General features: G+C 41.2%; 1 protein-coding gene across 1 annotated transcript; it reads right to left on the bottom strand.

Annotated features, from left to right (window-relative positions):
- Nucleotides 1-6,697: 6,697 nt before the first annotated feature.
- On the bottom strand, nucleotides 6,698-17,968 carry znf622 (zinc finger protein 622). The gene is made up of 7 exons (XM_026149272.1): nucleotides 17,803-17,968; nucleotides 16,484-17,072; nucleotides 16,023-16,307; nucleotides 15,686-15,848; nucleotides 15,428-15,543; nucleotides 14,300-14,443; nucleotides 6,698-7,847 (listed from the first exon to the last, which is right to left on the bottom strand). Exons 2-7 carry the CDS (start codon nucleotides 17,064-17,066, stop codon nucleotides 7,714-7,716), a joined length of 1,425 nt encoding a protein of 474 aa, XP_026005057.1. The 5' UTR covers nucleotides 17,067-17,072; nucleotides 17,803-17,968; the 3' UTR covers nucleotides 6,698-7,713.
- Between the last annotated feature and the right edge of the window lie 8,772 nt (nucleotides 17,969-26,740).

Here is a 26,740-nt window from a genome sequence, read left to right on the forward strand (position 1 = left end):
AGGGCTGAGCCTGTGGTTCTCTAAAGGTGGTTCATGGTGAATTCCGGTGTCCTCTGCTTGGAACGTGTGGTTAATAATCTTACCGATCCAAAATGAATCTAAAAGAAGCATTTAAAGGGAACTTATGAGTTAATGCTTTAATGAGGTAAAGTTAATTAATGCTCAACGTTTTTTTTCTTATTGGCTGCTTGTCCCAAACAGAAAACTTTGCACATGCAGAGCTGTGTCATAATTTTAAGGATACAACCTTTTAATAACAGCATGCAGAGCCAAGAGCACAAAAAACTATCTGAAACAGAGCTACAGTTTCCTAGGAGGCTGAAGCCTGATCTTAAAGTGGCTGATAATGAATTTAGGGGTGCAACAACAGGAAGCCATTAATAGTCTAAAGAAGGTGTGGTTGTAAGTGTTATTTATGCACAAGTCATTTTCATTTTTTGCTTTGAGTGAAATGTCTTTGGATGGTGTTCTTTAATCTTTCTCACTTCTTGATCTTGGGTTCTGGTGATGATAGAGTCACAAACAGTGTTTGTTTTAAAGGTCCTGATTGCATTTAAGGAGCATTTGACAGGGTAAGATAAGATAAGATAAGATAAGATAAGATAAGATAAGATAACCTTTATTAGTCCCACACGTGGGAAATTTGTTTTGTCACAGCAGGAAGTGGACAGTGCAAAAGTTATGACGCAAAAATTAGAATACAATAAGAATAAATACAGTACACAGCTGTACAGAATAGAATAAAATAATATACTATATACAGTAGAATAAAATAGAATAAAAATATACAATAAGATAAAAATAGAATACGAATGCTATATACAACTGAGTAAAAATACAACGATGCCAGAAAAGATTATTGCACTTAGTGTTATTGCACATGTGTGGATGTGTGTGTTTGTTCAGTTAAAGTCTTTGTTGTGGAGTCTGACAGCAGTGGGGAGGAAAGACCTGCGAAATCTCTCCGTCCCACACCGTGGGTGCCGCAGTCTCCCACTGAAGGAGCTGCTCAGTGCTGTCACAGTCTGCTGCATGGGGTGGGAGACGTTGTCCATCAGGGATGACAGCTTAGCCGCCATTCTCCTGTCACTCACCACCTCCACTGGGTCCAGAGGGCATCCTAGAACAGAGCTGGTCATTTCATTAGTTATTCCACAAGTATCCATTATAGGAAAGTGTCTTTTGATGGTTGTTTTGGGGCCACGTGGAGAAGTGTTCTAACAGCCAGCTAATGGTCTTAAAGTTAAACTTCAGTATGTTAACAAGAAGTTAAATGTGACTTATTATACTCGTTTCCAGCTGCTTATTTCTAGTCTTAGGACTCTGGCATTGTAGCTTTGTGTAATTTATAGTTAATCTATTACCTGAAACAAGCCATTTAAACTTTATTTTACCTTTAATTTTATAGATCCACTAAAGCTGGGTTCTGTGAGTTTGTGGGAGACAAATGTTAATTATATGCAGTTATGTGAAAAACTTGTACTAGTATCACAGGCTTCTTTAACATGTTCTTGCACTCTGGTGATCACAGTGATGACAGTAAAAGTATTTGTTTTATGGATCTTTACGTAGACCCTGGATGCCATTTATATACAGGTGAGGGGTAAGATAGCCTCCTTAGAAATGAATAGAAAAGGATACCAATGGGGTATCTGATGTTACAGGAGCAATAAATCTAATGTCTGCTTCAGATCCCTGTAATGCCTAAAGGTTTACCCCATTTCCTTCAACACACTGAGAAATTTTGCAGTTTTAATAAAGCTTTAAGCTTAAAACAAATGTAAATAACGAGCGGGTGGTGGAATTATCTTTAATTACATGCTAAAAAACAAACAGCAAAGAAATATCCTCAAATCAAATTTGAGCAAATCACAAATAATGTCATGAAGTTAAGCTGAAGTATTTTACTAGAATTTAACCAGTTCAGGTTAGCTGAGACTGGTGGGTTAAATGAGTTGGTTTCTAGATATGGTTTTGGAGATGACTTGATATTTGTTCTGTGCAGGATACAACTCTTTATAAATTGTAAAGGGCAGTTATTGATTTAAATCGAACACGGGGTCTTAGTCTACAATCTGCATTATTGCTTACAAGTATATCTGCCCTCCGAGGGGGAGTTTAAATATTTTGGCTCAGTTTCCACAGCACAGATGAAGCCTGGGCTGAGACACAAGCTTTTTCAATACGTTTCTGTGTAACAGTTTTAATCCACTACTGCAAAAATAACAAGCTTTAAATAAACCTTTAAATACATACATGCATCATTATTTAAAACAGACATTTTCAAATGTGAACCTCATTTTAATATCTAACCAGCTGGACGAAATTTGAAGAAGTCATCAAAACCATTTCTTCAAAAAAAAGGAAAGACTTTCCATATGGGAGAAGCTCGTTGGAATTTCATGCATGACAATCCAGAGTAGTTGTCAGTGTAAGCTCTTTTTCTGTGTTTCATGCCCCTGTGGGAGTGTATTTGTGTTCATATTCAGCATATCAATGTTTCTCATTCAGCAGCTACCCACCCCCCTCTTTTTTTCTTTCTTTTAGTAAATATAGAGCCTTGCTGCTTCACAATTTCCACTCGAACGTGAAGAAAAAGGATCCCAGTGAGTAAGAAGAAACAGGAGAATGAAACAAAGGATGTCACGGTGGCAATGAGTAATGATTCACCCAGCAAAACAAACGCTCCCGAGGAGCTCTGAGAGAGACTCTCAAGCTGAGAATAGTCCTGCTCGGCCTCCGTGGGAGGAAGTCTGTAAAGGTTAAAACTCAGCTGGGATTCTTTCTCTGAATGAATATAATTCTGTGTCTGTATATATCAGCTTTATTTCATCTTTGTTTTTCTTGTTTAACATACGCAACACCCCCAGGCTTGAGAAAAGGACAGAAAACGTCTCAGTTAATGCCAGATCCTCCTTTGCTGTTACCCAGTATCTATTATCATCCTCCAAATGGACCTGATAATAAAGTTCAAGGAGCCTCAGCTGGCGAATCATTTGTCGGAGACTGCTTTTCCAAGAAGAATCTTCTCTCTCATTTTTTTTTTTTTTTTGAGGATGTCTATCGCTTTCCGGGGAGCAGGCCAGTAATGGACTCTAATGCAGCAAAGGAAATTATCCACTCATGTCCAATCACTACCTACGAGACACCGATCAATACCAGGTCCCCAGGGCTCAGAGGGAGACCGGGATCGTGCTGAGAGCGGGGAGGGCCGGGTGAACTGCTTCTCAACACATTGTGTTTAGGAGGGGTGGTGACTTAGGCCGTCTCTGAATCTACTTTTGAGTTTAACCTTCTGCCTGATGGGGCGGCGCCAATCTTCCTAATGAATTCAGACAGAGAAACTGAAATTTTCTTTCATATTTTTAGTTTTGTCTGTAAATATTTTATAATTTGTCTAAAAACAGCAGTTCTAATAATTCAGAAATTCATTAATTACTTAAGCTAAACGAGTTATACACCATATCAGACACAAGGCATGAAATCCTTTTTGTTGCCAGGTTGTAAAAAGTCACTTTTGCTGTCTTGAGGAGAAAGAAGAAAAATAATGTTATTAAAGTTATGATTCAGTCAGAAGAGCTGCAATAAATTCATAAACGAATAAAGAAAGTTTGACAGTTTTAAGTATTGCAAGGGATTTAACAGCTGACTCGTATAGCATCTAAAATAGACAGAAATCGAAACTCTTGCCTTGAGCTGACCTCTGATTGACAAAACTATTTTTAGAGCCATTCTGCAGCCTCAGTGTAAGCTTTTAAATGGTTAATAAATGCACTTATGTTTTATTACTATGGTCACGATTTGTGGGAGAATAAAGGCTATGGAGACGATGCTAGGTGGAGCATCTCTAGCATAGCACTCCTGTTGTAGTTTTTCACTTTTTAACACATAATGAACTGTAGACAGTAAGTCCTATTTAATACAATATGGTTATTTTGCAAATTACGATCCATAGAATCAAAAAGGATCAATTCAATTTGTCTTAAAACCACAGTTGTGATAAGTCAGACTTTCATAAACTGCTTCAGTTATGCCAAACAAATTATAGACTGATGCATTTTACATCAGATATAAGAGATCAATATGAAATCCTTTTTTTTTTGTCAGGTTTTTCCATCTTGAGTGTTTTACAGTGTGGCCAAGACATTGTTACCCAATGATGGCATCGGTTTCACTGTCAGGTCCAACTCTAAAAATTCCCAACCAGTAGAGGATGTAATGGTGGCTACATCCATCCTTTATGCAAGTCTATGAGTTTAGCTCCGAGTACGATTACATTTACCAGTGATCATTTCAGGTGAAGGTACAGTGAGAGGATTTTGTCACTCTGCTTTGCTGGGAGGGGAATTTTGCTAGCATGCTTTTCGCTCCACTTTTCTTGTGCAAATCTATACAAAGGTATTCTGAGTGATCATCTTTTATCCTGTGATGAAACATTTCTATTCTAATAGGAGGGGTCTCATCCAAAATGAAAATGGCTCCAGCAATGGGGTTTGAGTATCAACATAATGTGAACATATCTGAACACAGATGGGAGTGTCCGACAGTGCTCTCCAACTTAAACATACAGAATGAAAGAATATCATTTGGAAGAACTGCGTACACCATCGATTAGAGTTCCAGAGACTTGAGGAACCAATGGAGCTTTGAAGCTGTTATGGAGTTAGGTACTGGTCCAACACACTATTAGGACACCGTATGTTGGTTTTTTTTCCATTGTCACCTTTTATATCAACTGAAACACTGTTGGTACTGAAGGGAGAATCATTAGAAATATCCATTTATGAAATAATTATTGGATAAACAAAAATTCTGACCTGATCTCAAAGATAATTGCTACGTTCTACGACTCATCCCGAGAGTGAGAAAGATTAAGGAACACCATCCAATACCAAAGACATTTCACTCAAAACAAAAGATGTTACTCTCACTATGGTGCGAGGGGAAACGTCGGTGAATTGTGAAAGTGGATCAGATTCAACCTCTGTGGAAAAATAATATCTGCATGAGATTTAGTGCCAGTATGATCTTGGATATCTCAGTCTGGACTAAACTGGTGGACAGGCTGATGGACACTGCTGTCCTGAAGCCATGCTGCCAGCATGACTAAAAATAATTATTTCCATGAAAGTGAGGGGGAAGATAATCAAGCCCAGCTATGATCCAATCATTCAAATCTCTTTAATCACTCAATTTTTAAGCGGATGAAACAAAAAACACACCCCCTAATGAAAATAAGCTGCTAATTCGTTTGGGAGGAGGGGTCTTTACATGAATTTGGTTTATTTAATTCCATTTTAATTTCACAAAAACACCCTGAGGTAGATTTGTCACAAAAATGTTCAATGAGACAGTGTTCTATATCATCAGCTTCTAAAACAACCTGTATCAACCATCAGAAAGAAGTCTGTCTAGTTAGCATCACCTCCTCCAATGACTTCCACAGTGCTAACGCTTCTTAGCCATCTGCCCCATCCCTCTCCACATCATCCTGATCAATTAGTCTCCTTCTCGCCGTCGGCCAGTCTGCATGGCCCCTCCTCCTCTGCTTTTCCTGTCGACTATGTCAAACAGTGGTGTGCTGTACGGGCAAAGAGCCCTAAACCCCTGAAACCATCGAGCCGCAAACACTCTCCCAGCCGACGAAAGGAAGTGGAGAGCCTGCCAAAGATAAAGTGGAGCACCACAAACAAATGGAGTAACTGAGCTCATTAATGTGGCAGTGCGGTGGGTCAGCATCCTGCCGAAGCCCAATCGGCTTTCGATTACATCATCTGCACGAGGCTCAGAGTCATTGATAAATCTGACGTATCTGAAAGCAGCAGAGTGATCATGGGAGGAAAATTGCAATGTCACAGTGAGGAAAAAAAGTGTTTTCAAATTTCTCATAAATGAAAAAGAATAAATATGGTAACAAGCATCCAAGTGTCATTGATAAGAGTAAATACTTGTGAAGTGAGGTGTTGCTTCTCTGACTGTGGTGAATTAAAAATGATAGAAAAACATAAATGGGAAACAAAGAAGAGAAATGTGGTAGTAAATATGTCATAACTGCCAACTTCAACCACTGTTGTGAACTGGACTTAATGATAGTTGTATATCCATCAACCACAACATTGCAATCACCTGTACGATACCACGTAAGTCCTCGTCCTGCAGTTGAAGAAGCTCTGATCTTGAGACTAGTCTTGGGCCTAAGAGGCTGTCTTCAAAATATTTAGGTGAACAGAATTATTTTGAAGTTGCATAAGTGTCCATTTACATCAGCATTTGGCTGAAAGGCACTTTATATTCCAATGTAAATACCTGATTTCTGAGATTGAAAACCCCCAACAATCAGACGATCCCCGAACAACAATTAGGGACGTGAGAGAAACAGAACGCTATTAAGACGAAGAAACCTCCAGACAGACTGACGTTATCACGATATATCATTCTTTTGCCCAACTATAAATATTTTTTTGCTTCAAAATCCACTGTGGTAACTGTACAAAACGTATGCACCTGACTGTATGTCTCATATGAAGGGCCTGTTTCATCTAGTTGGAAGCGAAGCAATCGTCACATTGTTGAAAGGATGAGGAGTTGATTGATTTAAGCACAAACAAAACAATGCTGATTTTAAAGATTCAGTTTTTTTCTATTTAAACACAAAATATAAAAAGTAAGGAAACATTGCATCAGGAAGACTGCGATGTATGCGGTAAATATCAAACATTTATTTAGTTGAATTGGTTCCGATCATGTTGAACGACAAAGATGAAATCCTATCAGTTAAATAAGTTTTGTCCAAAGTATTAAAACAGTTTCTTATCATTTATGTAATGTAGCTTTTACAGGATTTATATAATTTCAAAAAGAACTCATAAGTGTGATTCGTGTCCTTGATCTGTTTTCAAACAGGCTGTTTTCAAAATGAAGTCGATAAGAGCTTCCAGGATCTCTATCACAATTTCAAGGAGATTTACAGAGAACCTGCACTTTGTACAGCAGCATTTGAGAGATGACAGATGATTTTTTTTACCAAAGTAAATTAAAGGCTCTAAAAAATTCAAGAAGCTTTATCGAAGATCAAAGATAAAGATTTACCACATCAAAGATTCCCTGCAATCGTCAACCCTCAAAACTGGCATTAGTGCATTACTTTAAACGCAACAAAGAATGACTGTAATCAGGTTTTCAGTATAGGCTGTACACAAAAGATGGGTGGACCCAATGGAGAAATGCTTGAAACCTGCATTTTTTCACTTTATCTATGACCTTTTCTGATGAGCATTCACTGGTTTCAACTCATATTTAACACAACATTTTAAATTTTGGGAATCTTGGTCGTATTTAGAGTAAAATAGTTGATGAAGAAGAACATAATTTGAGGTCTTGGCTACCCTGTGATAAATAAGGATCCAGAGTATAACCCTGTAGTATCTTTTGGTTTCCTGGTCTAATCCACACATTACTTATGACATCTCGCTTAAAAGTGTGACTGACAATTTTCTGTGTTTGAGGCTTAAAAACAAGACTTCACAAACCAGTGAGTGACACAATGGCCACATCCATCCTTTTCATACAGTCTGCGCGTTTGACGAGCCCGATTTCTGTTCCTACCACTGTTCAAGGACATCTGCCTGATTTCTTGGAGTTAGTGAAGATGTTAAACTTCAGAGCTTGCCAGTCCTTTTCTCATTTAGCTCCGTCCTGTTATTCAGTCCGAGTTTAGAACATAACTTGGGCTCTGAAGTGCTTCTGCTTGATGGTGTTGTGGCTTATGCCCATCTTCAGCATCCACTTGGACTTCATCATCTGTACATACTGCATGTCTTTCTGTTTCTGATTGAGGGCACTGTTACCTAAGAGACAGAAAGATGAGGGAGTTAGTAACATGTGAGCAGTGTGTCAGAATATCAAATCGCAGAGGTTTTCTCAGTTAAAATTTGATAAACAATGAGCACAAGGTGTCACATCGACCACAGACAGCAGCAAATGACACAAATTTAAATTAAAACAGTAAAGCTAACATTTTGTCATAAGTGATTCTTGTGACCATTTTTTTGGTCTTAAAATATACATTTTCATTATTATTTGCAAGTAAAATGTAACACGTTCGCCTTCTGGCCACAGTAATAAAGCTAAAAATTGTTGCCATTATTTAACAGCCCAAATGGGACAGTCTGCGATGAGCTGCATGGAGCAGGGCCACCAAAGTGTGCAGCAAAGAGAGGAGAAACATGCAAAGCCAACGACATCTAAAGCCATCAAACAATGCTCTGTGGAACTCCTTAGAAATTTACCAAAATCTCTCTACAGGAGGGGGAGATACAGGAGAGGTGGAGGAAGATCTCAGCCTGGGTGTTTATTGTCTTATGTAGTCTGGAAGAAGAGTGGATGGTGGGGTGGGTGCAGTTTTCTCTGTGGTGGGGTTGGGTGGACTGTCCTGGGCTCTGTGGGGCCGGGAGGCGCTGCTGCGCTGGGCCCCGGTCTGGATGGGCCTGGGCCCCCTTTCCCTGGTGGGTCGCGGAGTATGGGGGTGCCTACTGGGGTCAGCGGGGGAGCTGGCCCCAGGGAGGGGTCACTTGCCCCTCCCTTCCTTCCCTCTCCATCTCCAGCTGCCTCCCTCTTCCCGCTCCATCACAACCACCCACCTTGGAGTAGGGGTATGTCACCAGGGTGCAGAGGAGGCCACCCCCCCCCCCTCTGTCCCCTTCTGGCTGCCTCTGCCTCAATTTTATCCCACAACTTAGACATTCACATTACTCACACTCTCATTACACATACATATAGGATCTTGGGGGTGGGCACGATACACGGAATCCAAAGTACCATCAGGGTGTACACCCCACCCCTGGCGTCGTTGCCCACCTCTCAATGTTAAATACACGTAGACATTGAGGGCCAGCAGGAGGGACCATGCGCTTACCTGCTGCTCTCTGGCAGGTAGCTCCATGCCCTCCTGGGTTTTAAATGCACCTTAAAACACACATGCATCAACACTACAATGAGCGGGTGGAGGGAGGTTTGGAGTCTTCTCTCACCCCCATTCTCTGCGACCTGCTGGAGCGGGGGGGCTAGGAGGAGGAGTTGGCCGTCCGACTGCGGTCTGGGGTGTGGGGCCTCCCTGCTGCTGCGGAGTCGGGGCGGTCTGCCTCCCCCCACCGCAGGGAAAAGGGTAACACCACCTGGGTCTGGGTGCAGTTCCCCCCCCTCCAGGGGCAAGGGTACCTAGACCCGGGGCTTAGAGTACGCTTGGGGAGTGTGATCGTGTGTACAGTGTCTCTTTATGTCTGTCTCCACGTTGGTTGAGTGTGGAGTAAGTGCATATGAGAGCATGAGGGTGGGAATGGATGTTTGTATATGTGTGTGCCTGTATGTCTGTGTCTATATGTCAGGTTGGGTGTCAGGCGCCACCTCTCTGGGGACATCTTAGGCCCTCCAAGGTTTGGAGGCCTATCTCCACCCACCACCACTTCCCCTGCCAGTGGCGGACTCCCTCAGGTGTCGGTGCGTTGGTGGTTCTTTGTGTCCGGGGATGGGCGTCCAGGTACACACCGGCTCACTCCTTGGCGGCCGCTTATCGGGGCCTGGAGCCTGGGGCTTGCTCGGGCCACTTCGGAGGTGGGGTGCCCCCGGCCTCTCGGCCTGGGGCTCGGTCACTCAGGCACGGCTGGCTGCCGGCGGAGCTCACGGGCGCGTCACTGCAACTCCCCCTGGCTTCTGCTCCGCGGCTGCTGAGTGAGCCCTCATCTGGGACTCTCCTCAGCTCTTTCTGGGACAGTGGCGCGGCTGCCCCTCTGTGGGTCTTCCTTGGTCTCTTGTGTTCTGGGGGCCTCTGGATGTCTGGAGTTTTGATCTCCTCCATACCTGCTTCATGCCCTGGAGGACGGGGCTGTGGCCCCCCCACACCCTCTAGCAGATCATTACATGAAGGAACCTTTTAAAAAACAAAAAACAAGCGCGTCCATGCTCACAGGTGTACACACGGGTGATCACACCCACAAACTACACCCTTTTTGGCTCCTACCTCAAAGCACACTGTGTTCTGTTGATCTTATTTGCTGCACAATAATGTTTAATATTTAGTATTTACTGTCATATTCCCATATATCATTGTGATGTTGTTTATTCTATTACTCTTGTTCTCTTCTGCTTGTTTTCTTTTTTCTTTCTCAGCAGGTGATCCAGGTGATTGATATATGCATTTTCTTTTCTTTTTTTTCCTTTTTCTGCTCATTCTGTTGGTTTTTGTTTTTTGCCCTTCTCCCCCGTCCCTCTTCTCAGCTGTTTCTCTTTCCCTCTTTCTTTCTCCCCTTCTTTCCCCCAGTCAACTCTGTCCCATGTTCAGTAAGTGTAAATAAAATAAACAATAAAAGGTGAATCAAATGGACCATTATGGCAAGGCTGGGATGGTCAATTTGGTAAAGTAAATCCGTTGGGCATCTTTCTTTGCCTTTAGACAACAATTCTGATGGCAAAAGAGCCAAACGGGACAGGCAAAAAAAAAAAAAAAAAAAAAAAAAGAAATTTACCAAAATTAGTCTCGATGCTAAATAATTGTTCAATATGTCCCTGCAAATATTGAGCAAAAGTGTTTTTTTTAAATGCCTTTACCACTCCAAAAAAGGTTGACATTTTATACATTAATATAAATGTTATATGACTGAAATAATGGCAGTTAATCATTTGTGCATGTGTGGCTTAACTTCAAACAGCTAGCACTGTTGTTGGTCCTATCTGTGCATAATAGTCTAGTTTGTTCCACAGAAGACAGCCAAACAAAGCAAAGCTACCAAATCTGTTTACAAATGGGTTTAACTTAGTAAATAAGTAAGAACCACATAATTAACAGTGACTAATATGTTTCAATCCTAACTGATGCTTCGCATTTAACCCTCCTGTTATGTTGGTTTCCTGGAACACCATTTATGGTCCTGGGTTAATTTGACCCGGGGCAAATTTACTCATCCAAAAGTGTCAGAAACACTGGCATTGATTATTTTACAATTTTCTTTTATAATTTTTATTTTTTTTGTTTTCTGTAGTGATGCAGATGACGTGTGACATCTCTTCTGTTCTGGGTCAATCTGACCCGCAACATAACAGGAGGGTTAAAAAACAAACAAAAAAAAAAAACCCCCCAAAAAACCCCAAACAAAAAAAAAAACATGTTGGACGACATATTCCATGATTGTGGAAAAGAGATTATTCTGTTTCAGAAGGTTCAAACTAATAGTCTGCATCAAGCAAAGAAAACAATTGAGAAAAAGAATTAAACTACTACAACTGGGATAAGAACTATACATATACATTTGGAAAGTGTTGCTCAGTGTTGTGAACATCAACTACTTCAGCTGTTAGTGAGGGTAGGGGCCGTGTGCCTGCCTGTCTGCAGCATTGCTAAAGGTGGTCCAACAAAATATTAGATTGTATAACAACCACTGGGCACCTACTCGGTCCATCGCCATTTGTGTTTTAAGGGGGGAATCTTTGCATGAATTTTTCTTTTGGCAGTCCTTTCCCACTGGCTCAGTACAAGTCCTGGTGCAGAGCCAGTCCAACTTTGATGCCTAATGATAATCATCCAAGCACTGACATCAGTGGAAGCAATCATATTAATGCTCAGTAATTTGGGGAGTAAAAGCGTATTTCAGAATTAAACTGTAAAGCTCAGTTGCCAAATAGTGCCAGAAGGTGGCGTTTTTGTTTTTTTTGTTGTGTTGACACTGATCTTCTGCTCTGCGATTTATTGTTAGCAAATATATTGCCATTTAGGGCCCGAGCACTGAGAATGCGAAGGCCCTATTGTATCTGCTCCGTTTCTTCTTCTTATTATTATTATTCAGGCAAAACAAGCGCCTTTTTGAGGGCTCAAAAACTCGTGAAATTTTGCACATGCATCAGGTCTGGTGAAAAATTTCGTATTTTAATTGTTTTACATATGAGCACTGGGAAATGGCTCTAGAGCGCCACTTATGCGTTGTTAAATGCAGCCCTACGAACACATCGTTTGAGCTACATGTATGAAATCTGGCACACGTGTGTATCATTCCGAGACGAACAAAAAAGTCACTGGGCCCATTGACGCAAACCCAACAGGAAGTCCGCAATTTAAAAGTGAAGGTGACATTTTGGCTCTAATTTTGCCATTTCCATGCCTCGAACTTCTGCGAACTCCTCCTTGGGATTTGATTGCATAAACTTCATCTTTGGTCAGTGTCAACTACACACCTGGGCCATGTTAAATTGCGGAGATTTTGAGTTTTCGGGATACGGTGAGGCCGTGGCGCCATGGCGAATTTCGATGACTCGCCATGAAAATCTTATTGCCTCTCACTCTGTCATACATTGTCCGATCTGGACCAAAGAGCACACATATGATAAAGCTCCACCCCTGAACATATTTCAACTGCCACATTTGACATCGGGGAGAGCGCCACCTTTTGGGAACAGGAAATGTCATGTTTTACACTTTGGGATACAGTATTGTGATGGGTGACATCTGCAACCTCAAAATTCTCCAGGAAAGCATTAAGGAGTTGGTCTTGGGTTACAGTGAAAGCTGTGAGTTTTCGCAAAAGGGTGTGACCCCAGCAGCATGGCGAATTTTCATGTCTCACCATGAAGAAACAAATTAGTATAACTCAATGAAATCCAGTCTGATCAGTACCAGACTTTACAGACATGATGCCAGACCCGCCCTGAACAGATTGATATGCCCATTGTCAGGAATACGCAGAGCGCCACCTAGTTGGAACAGGAAATGTCATGTCTTACACTTTGTTGTACTGATTTTCACAGGTTCGTCGTGGCCACCTCAAAAGCGATGAATATCACCATCAGTCCCTCATGATGCTTCAGTGCGAAAATTGTGACTTTAAACTGAACGGCACACCCTGGTGGCAACGCGGTTCACCATGAAAGATGAAGTGGTTTTTGAGGGGCTTGGAAAGTTCAAAAAGTCTTGAAATTTGGCACACAGCTCCAATGTCATGAAAGCTCTTGTTTTGTGATCATTTTCATTGAATAGCGCAAAACTGAACAGCACCCCCTACAAAATGTCAAAACATCAGCCCCTGCTCTGTGTTTCATCTACGAGTCTGAAACCTGGTAAGCTTATGGAAGATATCAAGATGTACAAAAAAGTCTCTTGGAGCAATATCCCAAATCCAACAGGAAGTCAGCCATTTTAAAATTAATGTGTCATTTTGGGGACATTTCCCCTCTTTTCAGGCTCCGTATTTTGACGAACTCCTTCAAGGGATTTCGTCAGATTGACGCGATCTCCAGTGCGTGGAATCTAAAGACCTTTGTGATGTTAAATTGCAAAGCTTTTTACGTTCAGGGAAACGGGGTGGTCATGCGACACGTGGAGTTTCAAACACTCGCCAAAAAGCAGTAATCTGCTGTCACTCAAAAACACAATGTCCAATCTCTCCCAAAGGTCGCAGGCATGATGAGACTCGAGCTCGGAAATGTTTGTTATGCCATTTGTCAATAATCGTAACGCTGCTTGCAGCTTTAATTGTATTTGTATCTGTTATTGCTCTTAATTGGTTCTGTGAAGCACTTTGGCATACCTCTGGTTTTAATGTGCTATATAAAATTGTATTGTATTCTATTGTATAGCTGTGTGTTGTTTGGCTCTCTGTTTTTAATCGGGCTATATAAATGGAATTATTATTATTATTGACCTTTATCACCAACAGCAGCTGAATAATGAAGCTCCCAGGAGTTTCTGGGTATTATTTACAAGAATTGAGGAAGGATTAATAACTGAAAATCATAATGCTGCAGGCTGTAGCATAGCGATACAACAATGAATAATGATCTGGACTAAGATCCTCAAAGATGATTGGATAAACAGAGGAAATTCAGCTCTGCACTATAGAAAATCATGTTTCTTATTAAAAACCTTTCCACAGCCACATCTTTTTCTAAACCTCTTAACACTTAGAATCATTATTTTCTTCTATTGCATTTTTAAGACATAGTAACATCATTGATTAACCATCATCTTCATCATCATCTTGTAGCTCAGCTTGCTACAAAAGAATAGTGCTAACAGTAATGGTCTCCAAGGGTAGAATGACTGCTGAACGGCGCACACAGTCTACGCAGCATGTGGAGGAGTAACAAGCCTAAGCTAACACAGTAAAGGCTTTGACATGGAAACAGGGTCGACAACTCATTGCTGAACAAGCAGGCTGCACTGTCATAAAGTCATAAAAGTGATTCATAAATTGAGCTGCGACAAAACTTACTAACTAAATGATATCATGCTTTTTGACGAGTGTTTACTGACTCTTACCTGTATCTCCTCCCCAGCCGAGGGATTTGTACTGCCGGAGCACTCTGCCAACGGCGTTCTTATTGTGGGTCAGAACCACCGCTCGCTGGGCTCCGAACCGCTGTTTGTAGTACCTCATAAGAGAGCGGTGGCCAATCTTAGCACCTGAAGAAACACACAGCAAAGACATGGATTCTGTTACAACAGAGAAATCTAAAGAAAGACTTGCTCAGCAGTTCTGCAGCAGCAATCAATTCTGCCATGTTTTTCCAGTCGGACAAGGCAAATCAGACAACGATAAAGTGCTAATTATTTTTCTTCTTAAGATAAGATCAACAGGAAATAGAAGAGGCCAGCAGTGAGTAAGCAGTTATCCAAATGTACTGCTGGTGGCTCACCCTTTCATTGATTTTAGTAATAGTTATTTAATATTTTTACTATCCAAAAAATCCCAACAAAAACGGCAAAGTTAATACATACTTATATGTATTATTTTCCAAATTTACTAAACCCATTAAGATGTTGCCTGTTGTTTTTAAATAGGTTCCAAATTTGTAAATTTAGAATGTACACAGCATTTCAGACAGGGATGATTATGAAATTATTGATATTATGAGCTGATGCAGTTGGTCTGAACAGGTTATATTTTCATAGGACTAGATATCATTAAAACTACAGAATGTGCCTTAATTCCTTAATTTTGGAATCATCTGAATTTATCACATCTTTCTTGTGTTCTTCTCTTACTAAAACCCCCAAATTCCAACAGCTTGTTAACTGAAAGTAACTTTCATTCTTCAGACGGAGCAAACTATCAAAAAAATCAATGGTGGAGTCTTGCAAATTAATTTATTTCAACATTCCTGACCAAAAGGACTACAAATATTAATTATTGTTTATATGTGATTATTTTACAGGTTGTTGTTGTTAATACACCACAGCATATATCTAAATTTGGACAATCAGCATTGCGGTCTGAATCTATGTGACCCATTACCAACTAAAAACCAAATCGGTGCCGATTTTTATGTTAGCTATGAAAAGTTTAGAGTTATGGCTTATAGAGCAAGCATTCATATAATTCCTTTACATACATTTAAGACTTGACCAGGATTTCCAATTATAAAAACTAATCTCATTTCAAGTCACCTGAAGGGAGCATCAGCTCCATCGTCTCGTCGTCATATTCCAGGTTCTTGTCATCAGCCAACTCTTCATCATCCATTTCAGCATCCTCCCCCTCTTTTCTGTCAGGGTAACTATTCCTGTTGGCAAAAGAAAAGTGAAAATCAATGAGCCTTTGATGGGTTTAACGAAGCAAGATGCATTATATCCATTCCCACTAAACAAAAAAGGACCCTATTTGCTAAACATTAAAGAGAGGCTCTGGTTAAAAGTCTTTATTACCTGAAGTCATAGAAGTCTGCAAACTCCAGGGCGGCATCGCCATCTGTGAAGAGCTTACAGTGGCTTTTGTCTAACATGTGACTCTGTACTGCTTCTGATGAGTAAAATGAACGCCCCTTTTCGTTACACCATAAGCACACGTTCCCAGCACCGACTTTTTCTCCTGTAAAACAAATAAATTTTAAAAAATTGTTAGAGCACAAAAGAAAAAAAAACATTCATGTGCAAAAGAATGTTTTATTTTTTATGTATGTGATAATCCTGACCACATCTTTCTGTAACTACACCATTATATTAATACAAGCCTTGCTGCTGCAATTTTACAGTCAAAACTCACCGAGGTAACGGATGAGGCCCTTCAGATCTACGAGGAACTCCACATCAGGGATGAAGAAACTGTGGACTTTGGTCATGTGTGTGACGTTCTTCATGAGGGACTTGGAGTGGTGGGAACAGAACAAGCAGTCAGTGACGGGGATGGAGCCGGGTAGAGCGGGAGGTTGGGTGTCAGACAGAGCGGTGGACTCTCCCTCCTCCTGATCCATCACCTCCTCTTCATCATCTGCCTCCATCTCATCACCATCATCGCCCTCATCATCTTCATCTACATCCTCCCAGTCTTCTGCAACATTTTTATGGAAATACATTCAAACTAAGACAACATGACATTTTCACTGCTTTTTCCCCTCTAAATTTAGTGCAAGTGTTGATGTCAACATTCAGTTTATAATGTTCTGTGGGTGCGGCAGGACATTCAGACAGTTGAGAAATGCTTTTTATTTCATTTAATCTGCTCACCTTCACCTTCACCAGCTGTGCCACCTTCTTCTCTTTCTCGCCTCTTGGCTTGCTCCTCCAGCCACATCATCCTGGGAGGTTTATCCAGCTTCTCAGTCCTCTGCTTTGTTGCTCCTTGTGAGGTCTGTGCATGGTCTTGCTTGGCAGGGCTCGATCTCTGCTGTTCTTTCAGCGCCTGTTGCAGGGCCTTATTCCTTGCGTCATTATCCACCTTTTCATCACTAAGCCCCTTCTCCAGGTTCTTCTCATTCATCTTCTCCACTCTCCTCTGGGCAGCGAGAAGGGTCTGCTTTTCGGCCTGTTGGTGTTTGTGGGACTGCAGGTGGTTCTGGTAAGCATTGGCGCTGGAGAACTTCTTGTTGCAGATGGTGCAGTACTCAGTGGCTGATGCATCGGTCAGCTGCTGGTCAGCAGCGGCCCTCTGAGCGAGGACACGTTCCTGGAAGTTTTCAGCAGTGACCGGGGGCATGTCGGCCACCTTCCGCTTCAAGTTGTACCGATGCCAGTCTGTTTTATAGTGTGCACGCTGCACCTCACCATCTGCGAAAGCTACTCGGCAGCTGATGCAAGTATATGAGGCCATGGGAACCTGGGGATTCAAGTAGGTTTACTTTCAGCATATAGCACAAAAAAACCCCAAAAAAACAACAACAAAAAAAAAAATCACAGGCATCTCAATGTAGAGATGTTTAGCCGTAAACAATTTTATTTAAAAGAAAGTTGGTTCTCTGGAGTTGGTTATGTCTAGTTTGTTAAATGTTTTATTTTGTTTGCCCTTTCTGATGCTTCTTAACGATACCATTAAAATTAGCCCTTAAAATCTGAATTTTAAATGCAAGATTAACTGAAAAAACGACGTTTTCACGTACAAACATTCACCGTTGTTTTATGTGACAACCATAAAATGCATATTTTTAAAAAAAAAGAAAACCACGTGTAATGTTTATACATTTCCTTTTCAGACACGTGATGACGTCATTATTTTTAATGACCCGTCTGTATATGGATGTTAGCTAGGAGGGTTAGCATACGGAGCTAGCCATTAGCCGGCTAGCGTTGTGAAGTCACGTGTTTACCTAACCACGCAGATTATTAACGATACTACACGCACACTGAATCTAAAATAGCTGCTACAACATTCAGTGTTTACACGGTGGCGCTGCGCTGTTCCGAAATAAACGTACTGGGCAGAAACCAGCTCGGAAATTTCACGCATTTCACCGCAAACACTGAAGCTAACAGCAGCTAAAATCATACGTTTGTAACGGTGACGACAGCAGCACATTACCACCACCGACTCTCCACCAATATTTACTCACCTGTTCAATGAGATGACTTCTCCGAAAAAGGTGTTTTAACCACTTTCTGGTATGTGCGCACCTGTCTCAATGCCGTAACTACACCACAAAAACACGAGGATGACTTCCTGGTGAACTTTGAACTTCCTTTTCGTGGTGGGGTTTTTTTCTGATCTGGCGCATCACTGCCACCTACCGTGTATAAAACGGTTCCTGTTATACAAGGATGGCTAATCTTTCACAACAAAAAGCTTTTATTGTGAACTGAAACTCAAGTAAAACAAAGGCTAGCCGTTAAAAAAAAAAAAAATTTAAAAAAGAGGAAAAACAACTTGAGAGCTAAATATATATATAGAGAGAGAGACATATAAAGAGACACAGACATGTCTTTGGACATCCGCAGACACGTGGCCAGCTGGTGGATTTAAACAACGTAAACCCCAAATATTCTTGCTGTGAGGCCATAGTGCTAACCACTAACTGTGGGCAGATTTTTTGGTTTTGTTTTGAAGTCAGATCTGTGATGCTAATCAGTTTAACCTGGGTGATAAACTGAAAGGGTATAGGCTTGAACTGTTGGATTTTATTCCCACTGCTCTCAACACCTGTCTTATCTTCTGGAGGTATCTTGCATCCTGATTGTTATTCCCTCTGGTCTGCCCTTGTGACATTTTTCCCTTGTAGCTGAGTGTACACACTGAATGGATCTTTGGATCCAAACAGGCCATTTATTTTCTTGGCCTCTGCTTCCGTCGTATATTACTACTATAGTCCCAGAGCTGTCTTTGTTTGGTAATGGTAAATGGCCTGCATTTGTATAGCGCTTTTCTAGTCCATAGGACCCCAAAGTGCTTTACACTACATTCAGTGATTCACACATTCACACACTGGCGATAGCAAGCTACATTGTAGCCACAGCTGCCCTGGGGCGCACTGACAGAGGCTGCCGGACACAGGCGCCACCGGGCCCTCTGACCACCACCAGTAGGCAAACACGGGGTTAGTATCTTGCCCAAGGATATTTGGCATGCAGCCAGGATGCAGCCTGGGATCGAACCACCGACCTTCTGATTAGTGGCTGACCTGCTCTGCCACCTGAGCTACAGCCACCCTGGCAGTTTCTAGAGCCTCAGTTATGGACATCTTGTTTTACTTACTTTTCATATGCCTCTGCTTCCCCGAGTTTTGCTTTAAGATTCTAAGTGTTTATTGTCAGGTGTCCAAAGAAAAAAAGGCATTTTTCTGTGCAACGAAATTCTTTCTTTGCTGTCCACACACAGATGCCAATTAATATACAATAGAACTAGAACATAAAAAACATAAATAAAAAAATAAAAAACATCACTCACATGTGCTGTACCAATGTACCTGCACATGTGATGTGACAATAAAAGTGATTTAAAATACAAATAGTACAAATAAATAAATTAAGACAAAAAAGAAGAGAATATTGAACTGTGAAACAGAGATGTGTGCAAAAGAGTTATGAGCTTAATATGCAGGATGGCCTGATGTGCAAAAAATTATTATTACTGTTCAAAAATAGATCAGCTGTTCAGAAGCCTGATAGCAGTGGGAAAGAATGAGTTGTTGAGTCTGGATGTTCTGGATTTCACACTTCTGAAGCTTCGTCTGCAGAAGGAGAAGTGTGAACAGTCTGTGTTGGGGGTGTGTGGCGTCTTTGAGGATGGAGGCAGCTCTCCTCTGGACTCTGCGATGGTAGATGCTCTGCAGAGAGATCAGCAGAGTCCTGATGATCTTCTCCGCGGTTGTTATCACTCTCTGTAGGCGTTTGCGGTCCACAGCAGTAGTGCAGTAGTGCTGCCGTACCACGCAGTGAACAAAAAATAGACACTTTTCTTTTGTTCATTTGGCATCATTAGCTGGTTATTTAAACAGGACCATTCATCACTCATTTGATGTCCAGTAGTCAGATTGAAGTTCAGTCTCTCCACATTCTTTATTAAGATTGCATCAATGTTTTTTTAATCCTGCAGATGGCGCTATTGAGCCAAACACCAACACAGTATCAACACAATGTTGATACTAATCCGTCCCCCTGTACTTTTCCACGGCTGGTACTAGCAACAGCAGCGTCCTCTGACTACAAAGGCTTATTGTTATGAATACTATTATTGACAGTTGGTTCATTTGACACATTTGCATTTATTTTTTAGGGTTTTTTTTCTTAATTTTTCAGCTACTTCTTCCACATTAAACTCTGTTGTGCTAGGTGCATGAGCACACAGTGAAGGTAGGGGAGGGGCCCGGTGTTTTAAGAGATTTCGGTCAGGCCTCTTCCGGGGTGTAGGGGGCCCTCGGGCCTTCGGCCTCTGGGCCTGCGGCTCGGTTCACTCTGGCACAGCTGGCTGCCAGCAGAGCCGGCGGGCACGCCTGTCCAGCCCCCTCTGGCTTCTGCTCTGTGGCTACTGGGTGACCCCTCATCTGGGACTCTCCTCAGCTCTTCCCAGGAGGTGGCATGGAAGTAACACGTGCACACCAAGACTCATACAATGACATGAGAACTTTACACTAGGACTGGGGACAAATGGACATGGAGCTATGACAAACTGGGGAGACTGAAGGTAAACAAGAACAGAGATAAAGACCAAACACAGAGACAAAACTAGAGCAGACTAGACATGGAAGGGGAACCAACATAACAAAACAAGAAATCAAGAATTATAAATACCAAACTCAGAGGCACTAGAAAGTAAGATACTCAGGAAGCACATAAATTATCTCTTAATTCCAAGGAAATTAATCACAAGTTCAAAATAAACTCAAAAACTGAGTCAATAACCCAGGACGTCCAGATGAACAGAATCAACTTTCTGGGATGCCCATCAAATGGGCATTTTATATCTTATATGATACTTACATAAATGTGATTTCATACAAGTGGTACTGGCAAGAGGAGGGCAAGAAGAAGAGGAAGGAATTTATACAACGTGTGTGACTTGACTCATTTTCCGTTCACCATCAGCTTCTTTAAGGCTTGACGATACTATGTTCTTCATAAAATTTCTATAAATGTTTGATTGTGGAGATTGTATTCATGAGAGTAAAAGTCTGTTACTAATAGCAAAACGTGATTTAACAAACAGTTGATTACTAACTAATTCAAATGCTATGACCAGAGTTTAAATAAATAAATAGGGTTCAGTTATTCCTTTGCCAATTATTGTTCAGTAATAATGAACATTTTGAGTGCATTCCTGCTCTTTGCATATAATGATGGTAGAAGTACTGATGATACAATCATTCTTTTGATATTTATCGCATTTAAAGAATTATTTAACTTGTCTACAGTTATTGTTTATGAATATAAGCTCAGTACTACAGCTCATACTCTACTGCCTCACACACTACTTAAAAACATGATGTGTGTGTCATTGTGTATAAATTTCTATTCATACACAGGCATAATTTCAGAGCCATTAGTTACATAAAGGTCAAGCAAGTACATTTTCTTTTTGGTTCCAGAAAAAGGTCAACTTAAGCTCTGAGTCACTTACTGGGGTAACAGACTCTGAACCCTCTGTAAATGACCTCATTAATATTTTGTAAAGTGTTTTGTAAAGTTATGAGTTACTATTATATTGTTGGACCCAGTGGGTGCTTTTATTTTGAAAGTCACAGAGCTACAAGGTGCCGTAAATCAAGTGGCGTAAACCAAATAGCAGAAGCGCGAGTTATGCTATATGGTTAATGGACGGGAATGGGGAAAAGAACGGCTATTAAGGTGCAACACTGAGTTGAAAGCAGTTTCTTAGCACCTGGTTGATGAGGGAACAAGGTTCGTAACAAAGTTTGTCCTGTGGATATGTACCTTGTTGTTTTACGGAGCATATAGCTGCTGACCGCTACTAAGGATAAAGGCTAAGTTTTCACCCACTAGAGGGCGCTAACGTATCTCGTCATGTTTAGGCAGCGATGCAACGATTTCACTTATATGCTAAATTTGTTTCACTGTTATATGTTATGTAAGGTAAAGATAATTACTTTGTGATTAATGAGTAAGTCAAAAGGTTAAAGGTAATACACTGTTTGATTTACTAATAGTCTTTTATTCTGTATGTTGTAGCTCTTACGGTGTGTTCACATACACGGCTGTTTAATAAAAGGATTGTGAACCATCAGTTTGAGAGACCATCTTTTCAACCGGGGATGCTGCACCCTCTGACTCCTCCTGCTGTGCCTGAACAGACCAATTTAAACACTGATATCCCAGTTAGCACAAGCAGACTAACACCCACCCCATCTGAATGCAGATAATGTAAAATGTGTGCTGTAGTTTTAGGGTTGATTTTCCTCAAATCACAAAGGTGTGTGGGAAGAATGCATGGCTGCCCAAAACGATTATTTTGATAGTCGACTAGTCACTGATTATTTTTGCGATTAGTCAACTAATCAGATCATGCATCCATTGGACGTAAAATGTACAGCTTATTGCACCAGCAGCATCTGTTCTTATATAACTATCATTAGCTTACAGCTTGAAGTGTTTAAGGAATGTGATACAAGTCTCCGGCCTCATCCAACTCTTCTGCCTGTGCCAATTCAACAAACACTTTGAAAAACCCTCACCTTACATACCTGTGTTCAAGGATCGAAAGGAGGAAATGCAGCGTCACTTCCTGTATTTATAGTTTGTTATAGAAAATCTTGAATAAACTTCAACAACCAGGGTTATCTTTGAAGTGAGGTTTATTAAAAAAAGAAAACACTGCAGTGGAGAGAATGTTCAGACCAAACACCAAACAATTTTCTGAAGAAGGACACCGCCCTGAACCATTTTATACCTTCCCAGAGCACTCTCAAACAAAGAACATTCCACAGCACATCATATAGCTCTATGCCTTCAATCCAGCTCATTCTTGCCCCTCTCCCACTCTAAGAAAAGTTACGACCACCCGTCACCTCCCTAAAAGCAGGATGTTCTGGAGATCTTCAAGTCTACACCTCTGTGAGGTGTAATAAAACCTGAGGCCCACTTGTGAGAACATTTCACATGCATGTATACAAAGAGGTGTCAGGAGTGATTTTGCCATACTAAAGTGATGTAATTAAAATATGTGATCAATACATAAAAATAAAGAAATTTCCAGTACAAGTTTCCTAGTTAGTCTGAGGTCACCGGAAGAGACCAGGTGAAGAAGGAGGAGAATCCTTGTCACTTATTAAAGTTGATTTTAGAGTGTGTTTATAGCAAAATGGATTTAGTATTGTGATATGTGTTGACTACACCTTAGAGTTTTTATTGCTAGTAAAGAATAGCATTATAGGTTTGAGTAGGGAAATGTTTGTCTTACCTACGTAATGGAATAGTGAGAAAAATCAAGCTTTAGCTAAAATTTTAATATCTACTAAAGCTTTATTTTTCTGGTTGCAATCAGTTATACTTAAGCTAATTGGAGTAGGGCAAACGTGGGATATTAGGACGTAAGATGACAGACAGCTTGGCTGTCATAAGGGATAGTTCAAGAGCGGAACATTCCCCTTTGTTGTCTAGGAATAGATCTGGAAAAAGCCTTTGATAACGTTAACCATACTTTTTTGATGAAAGTCCTTAATAATTTAGGTTTTGGGGAGGGGTTTAGGAGATGGATCCAGGTGTTATATAATAGTTGTAGTAGTGTGGTTGTCGTAAATGGAACACTCACCGCTACGGTCGGAGGAAAGTCTGGAGTACGACAGGGATGTCCTTTGTCCCCTATTTTGTTTATACTGGCGATGGAGCCACTAGCATGTGCCTTAAGACCGAACGAGTCAATTAAAGGGTTAACACCCCCCGGGTATGAAGTGGGGGGAATGAAGTAAAATTTACCATGTAAATGTTTCACAAGATTTTGAGTTGGTCAGAGAGTGTTGAAGGCATGGGGCATGCGATGCTCCCTTAATACACCTTTCTCAGAACAATACCCCGCTGTTTATGATGTAGTAATCCAATCACTGAAGCGTTTCGCTTCCTTTGGGGGGGCCAACATGAAAGAACATGAAAGACTGAGGAGATTATTATGTATAGACCTTTTTTTTTTTGAGGTGTCTGTGGCTTTGATGTATCCCTTTTGTCTGTTCCAGTGTTGAGAATTTGAATAACCTTTCTTCAATGAACAATAAAAATTGGTTCACCCAGGGCGAGGGTGATACCCCTTTGCTTTTTTTTCATTCAAAGCTCCCATCATTTCCGCTTTTAATCTCGTTATCTCCTCATTCACGTCAAATCCCAAGAAGAAGGTTATAATATCTTTACAATGTAGCTTGCTTCCTTCTTTGCCATTACGACCTAAAAACATCATTCAGGTTACCATCAGTAATTAAGTTTTCTAACGCACAGGAACATCCCCTCTACCCACAGGGTTCTCCCCCCGCCGGACTTTTTTTCCAAGGATATAATTAAAATATAATATAAAAGACATGCACTTAGTGGGGATAGGTTAATTGGTTAATCCAAATTGCCCATAGGTGTGAATTTGCGAGTGAATGGTTGTCTGTCTCTGTGTGGCCCTGCGACAGACTGGCGACCTGTCCAGGGTGTACCCCGCCTCTCGCCCTACGACAGCTGGGATAGGCTCCAGCGCCCCCCGCGACCCTGAACAGGATAAGCGGATGCGAATGGATGGATGGATAATTAAAATCCCCCCCCCCCATACTATATTTCTTCTACTACAAAGAAAGGGTTGCAAGGTAGTCTGTTGCTTCTTGTCAGTATATCCATAGACATTGATAATCCTAAATTTACTCCCATATTTTTCTGCATCAACAAGTAACACTCTCCCATCCACCACAGTCTCCACATTTTCTATGTTAAAGGTTCTGTTGTTAAATAACACTCCCACTCCTGAAAAACGGTTCTGGTTATCCCCTGACCAAAAGGATTGCCCGTATGCCCATCGTTTTGCAAACTTTACATAGTTGTCCATGTAAGGCAGAGGTTCCCAAAGTGTGGGGCCCCCCCCCGGGGGGGGGGGGGGGGGGGGGGGGCAGAGCTATTGCAGGGGGGGGGGAGCAGTATGAAAAGAGAAAAAAAACAAAAACAGAAAACGCTTGGACACTGCTAGCATAATGGACAGGTTTTTGACGGGGCTCCCACACAAACGCAAAGCAGGAGATGAAGCATCGCCAAGTATGTTTCCAAACCTTCTTCATTCTAAGCCAAAGACTAGAAAATATGGTGAAGCAAATCTTCCCTTTGGCTTCACCTGCACAAGTGCCAAGGTAGGTCTCCCCTGCAGAATTTGTTTCCCCTGCATCGGGAGCACGCGCTGGGCTCTCCAAATCACGGATAAACAGTATCCCACATTCTTGATTTTTAGTTCACAAACCTTTCTTGTAAAGACTAACTACTCCTGACATGTTAGCTCTGTATACAGTAACGTTACAGTGGGATACAAATAATATCAGGCTGATCCTGCCACGATTTGTTCCCTCAGTTCAAATCAAGGACAAACAGCATCTCACAGTTGTTTATGTTTCTAAACCCATTTTGCACAGAGAGGTATTTTTCGAAAAATGTATTGATAGCAATGTTAAATATTATTACACAGGAAAAAAACAACTACACGTAAAATAATTACACCGTGACGCCTCTGCCTTTCTAAATAGAGGGACAGTAACTGCGTATATAAATGTAAGCGTGTAAAACCTGAAGATAGAGACAAAATACTGTTATTGTTAACCTTACTATCTGTCATTCTGCAATTAATCTCATTTAAACAATAACATGGTGCACAGCGTGACGTGGACCTTTACCTTCTTTTCCTTTTTTAATACCAACCACGCCACGGGTGTTCCAAGTCAGCATCTCCAGCTGAAGATTCCGTTGACGTATTTATTTGCCGCTTTAGTGAACCTGACACATCATATGGCCCAGGTTGTAATACTAGTTCAGGGGAGCGGGGCAACTTGTCTTCCATGGCGTGTGCTGGTAAAGGGAAAACCTCCTCGTCAAACTTAACAGTATGTTTTGTCTCCTCCGTTGGAAAATCCGGGAACATAAAATCCAACAAGTCTCTGCACTCTTTTCATTTGTTGGAAGGGTAAGGTCTGAAGTTCCTAGGGAGGATGCCATCTCCTCGTGAATAATTTCAACTCCATTAGGTTCCTTTGATAATTGTGAGACATCGTTGTTTCCTCGTACACAGCTGCTTGGTGGAATGACTTCCCAGTTGGTTCCCCGTCCTGATTAGCCCTTGTTGGGTTCTCAATGGCTTCCAGCTGAAACTCGTTAACTTGGTTGTTACCCTTATCCACATTCATTGGCGATGAAATATGTTTATGTAGCTCAAAACGCACAGCATTCCTCCTGGAATCTGTCAAGGTCATAGTAGCATTTGGTGTCATCATCATGGAGGGTGAACCAATTTACAATTTTCACGATTTTTTATTGTTCATTACAGAAATGTTATACAAAATCTCAAACGTCTAGACCAAGAAAAGGCATCAAAGCCACAACACCTCAAAACAAAAAATTGAAAAAATAAAATAAAAATAATATAAAAGAGGTTCAACAAAGGATCCCATATACCAGGGGTCAGCAACCCTAAATTGGAAGATTATTGTGATTTTGAAATATAAAAATAAAATTATATCTTATTATGTTTTTCCGCTGAAACGCTATGCATTTATTGAGACTTTCAACCCCAGGCAGGCCAATTATGGATCTTGGATCCACATTATGTCGGCAGCTGTTCTCCACCGTGAACTATGTTAAAAACAAACACCGCTTACGCCTCACAGATGACAGCTTACAGTCCTGCGTAAAGATGAAAGTGACTTCGTACAGCCCCAATTTGCAGACGCTGTGCGCAGAGGTTCGGGACCATAAGTCTTATTGTAAACATACCACGGCAGACCCGACGATGTTTGTATGAACATGCTTTTCAGCATCTCTTTATTGACCACTTTTCACACACGGTTGCTGTACGGATACGGGCTGTAGCTTTTCAGCTCACAG

This window comes from Astatotilapia calliptera, chromosome 18, assembly GCF_900246225.1.
Source record: "Astatotilapia calliptera chromosome 18, fAstCal1.2, whole genome shotgun sequence".
Taxonomy (NCBI): Eukaryota; Metazoa; Chordata; class Actinopteri; order Cichliformes; family Cichlidae; genus Astatotilapia; species Astatotilapia calliptera.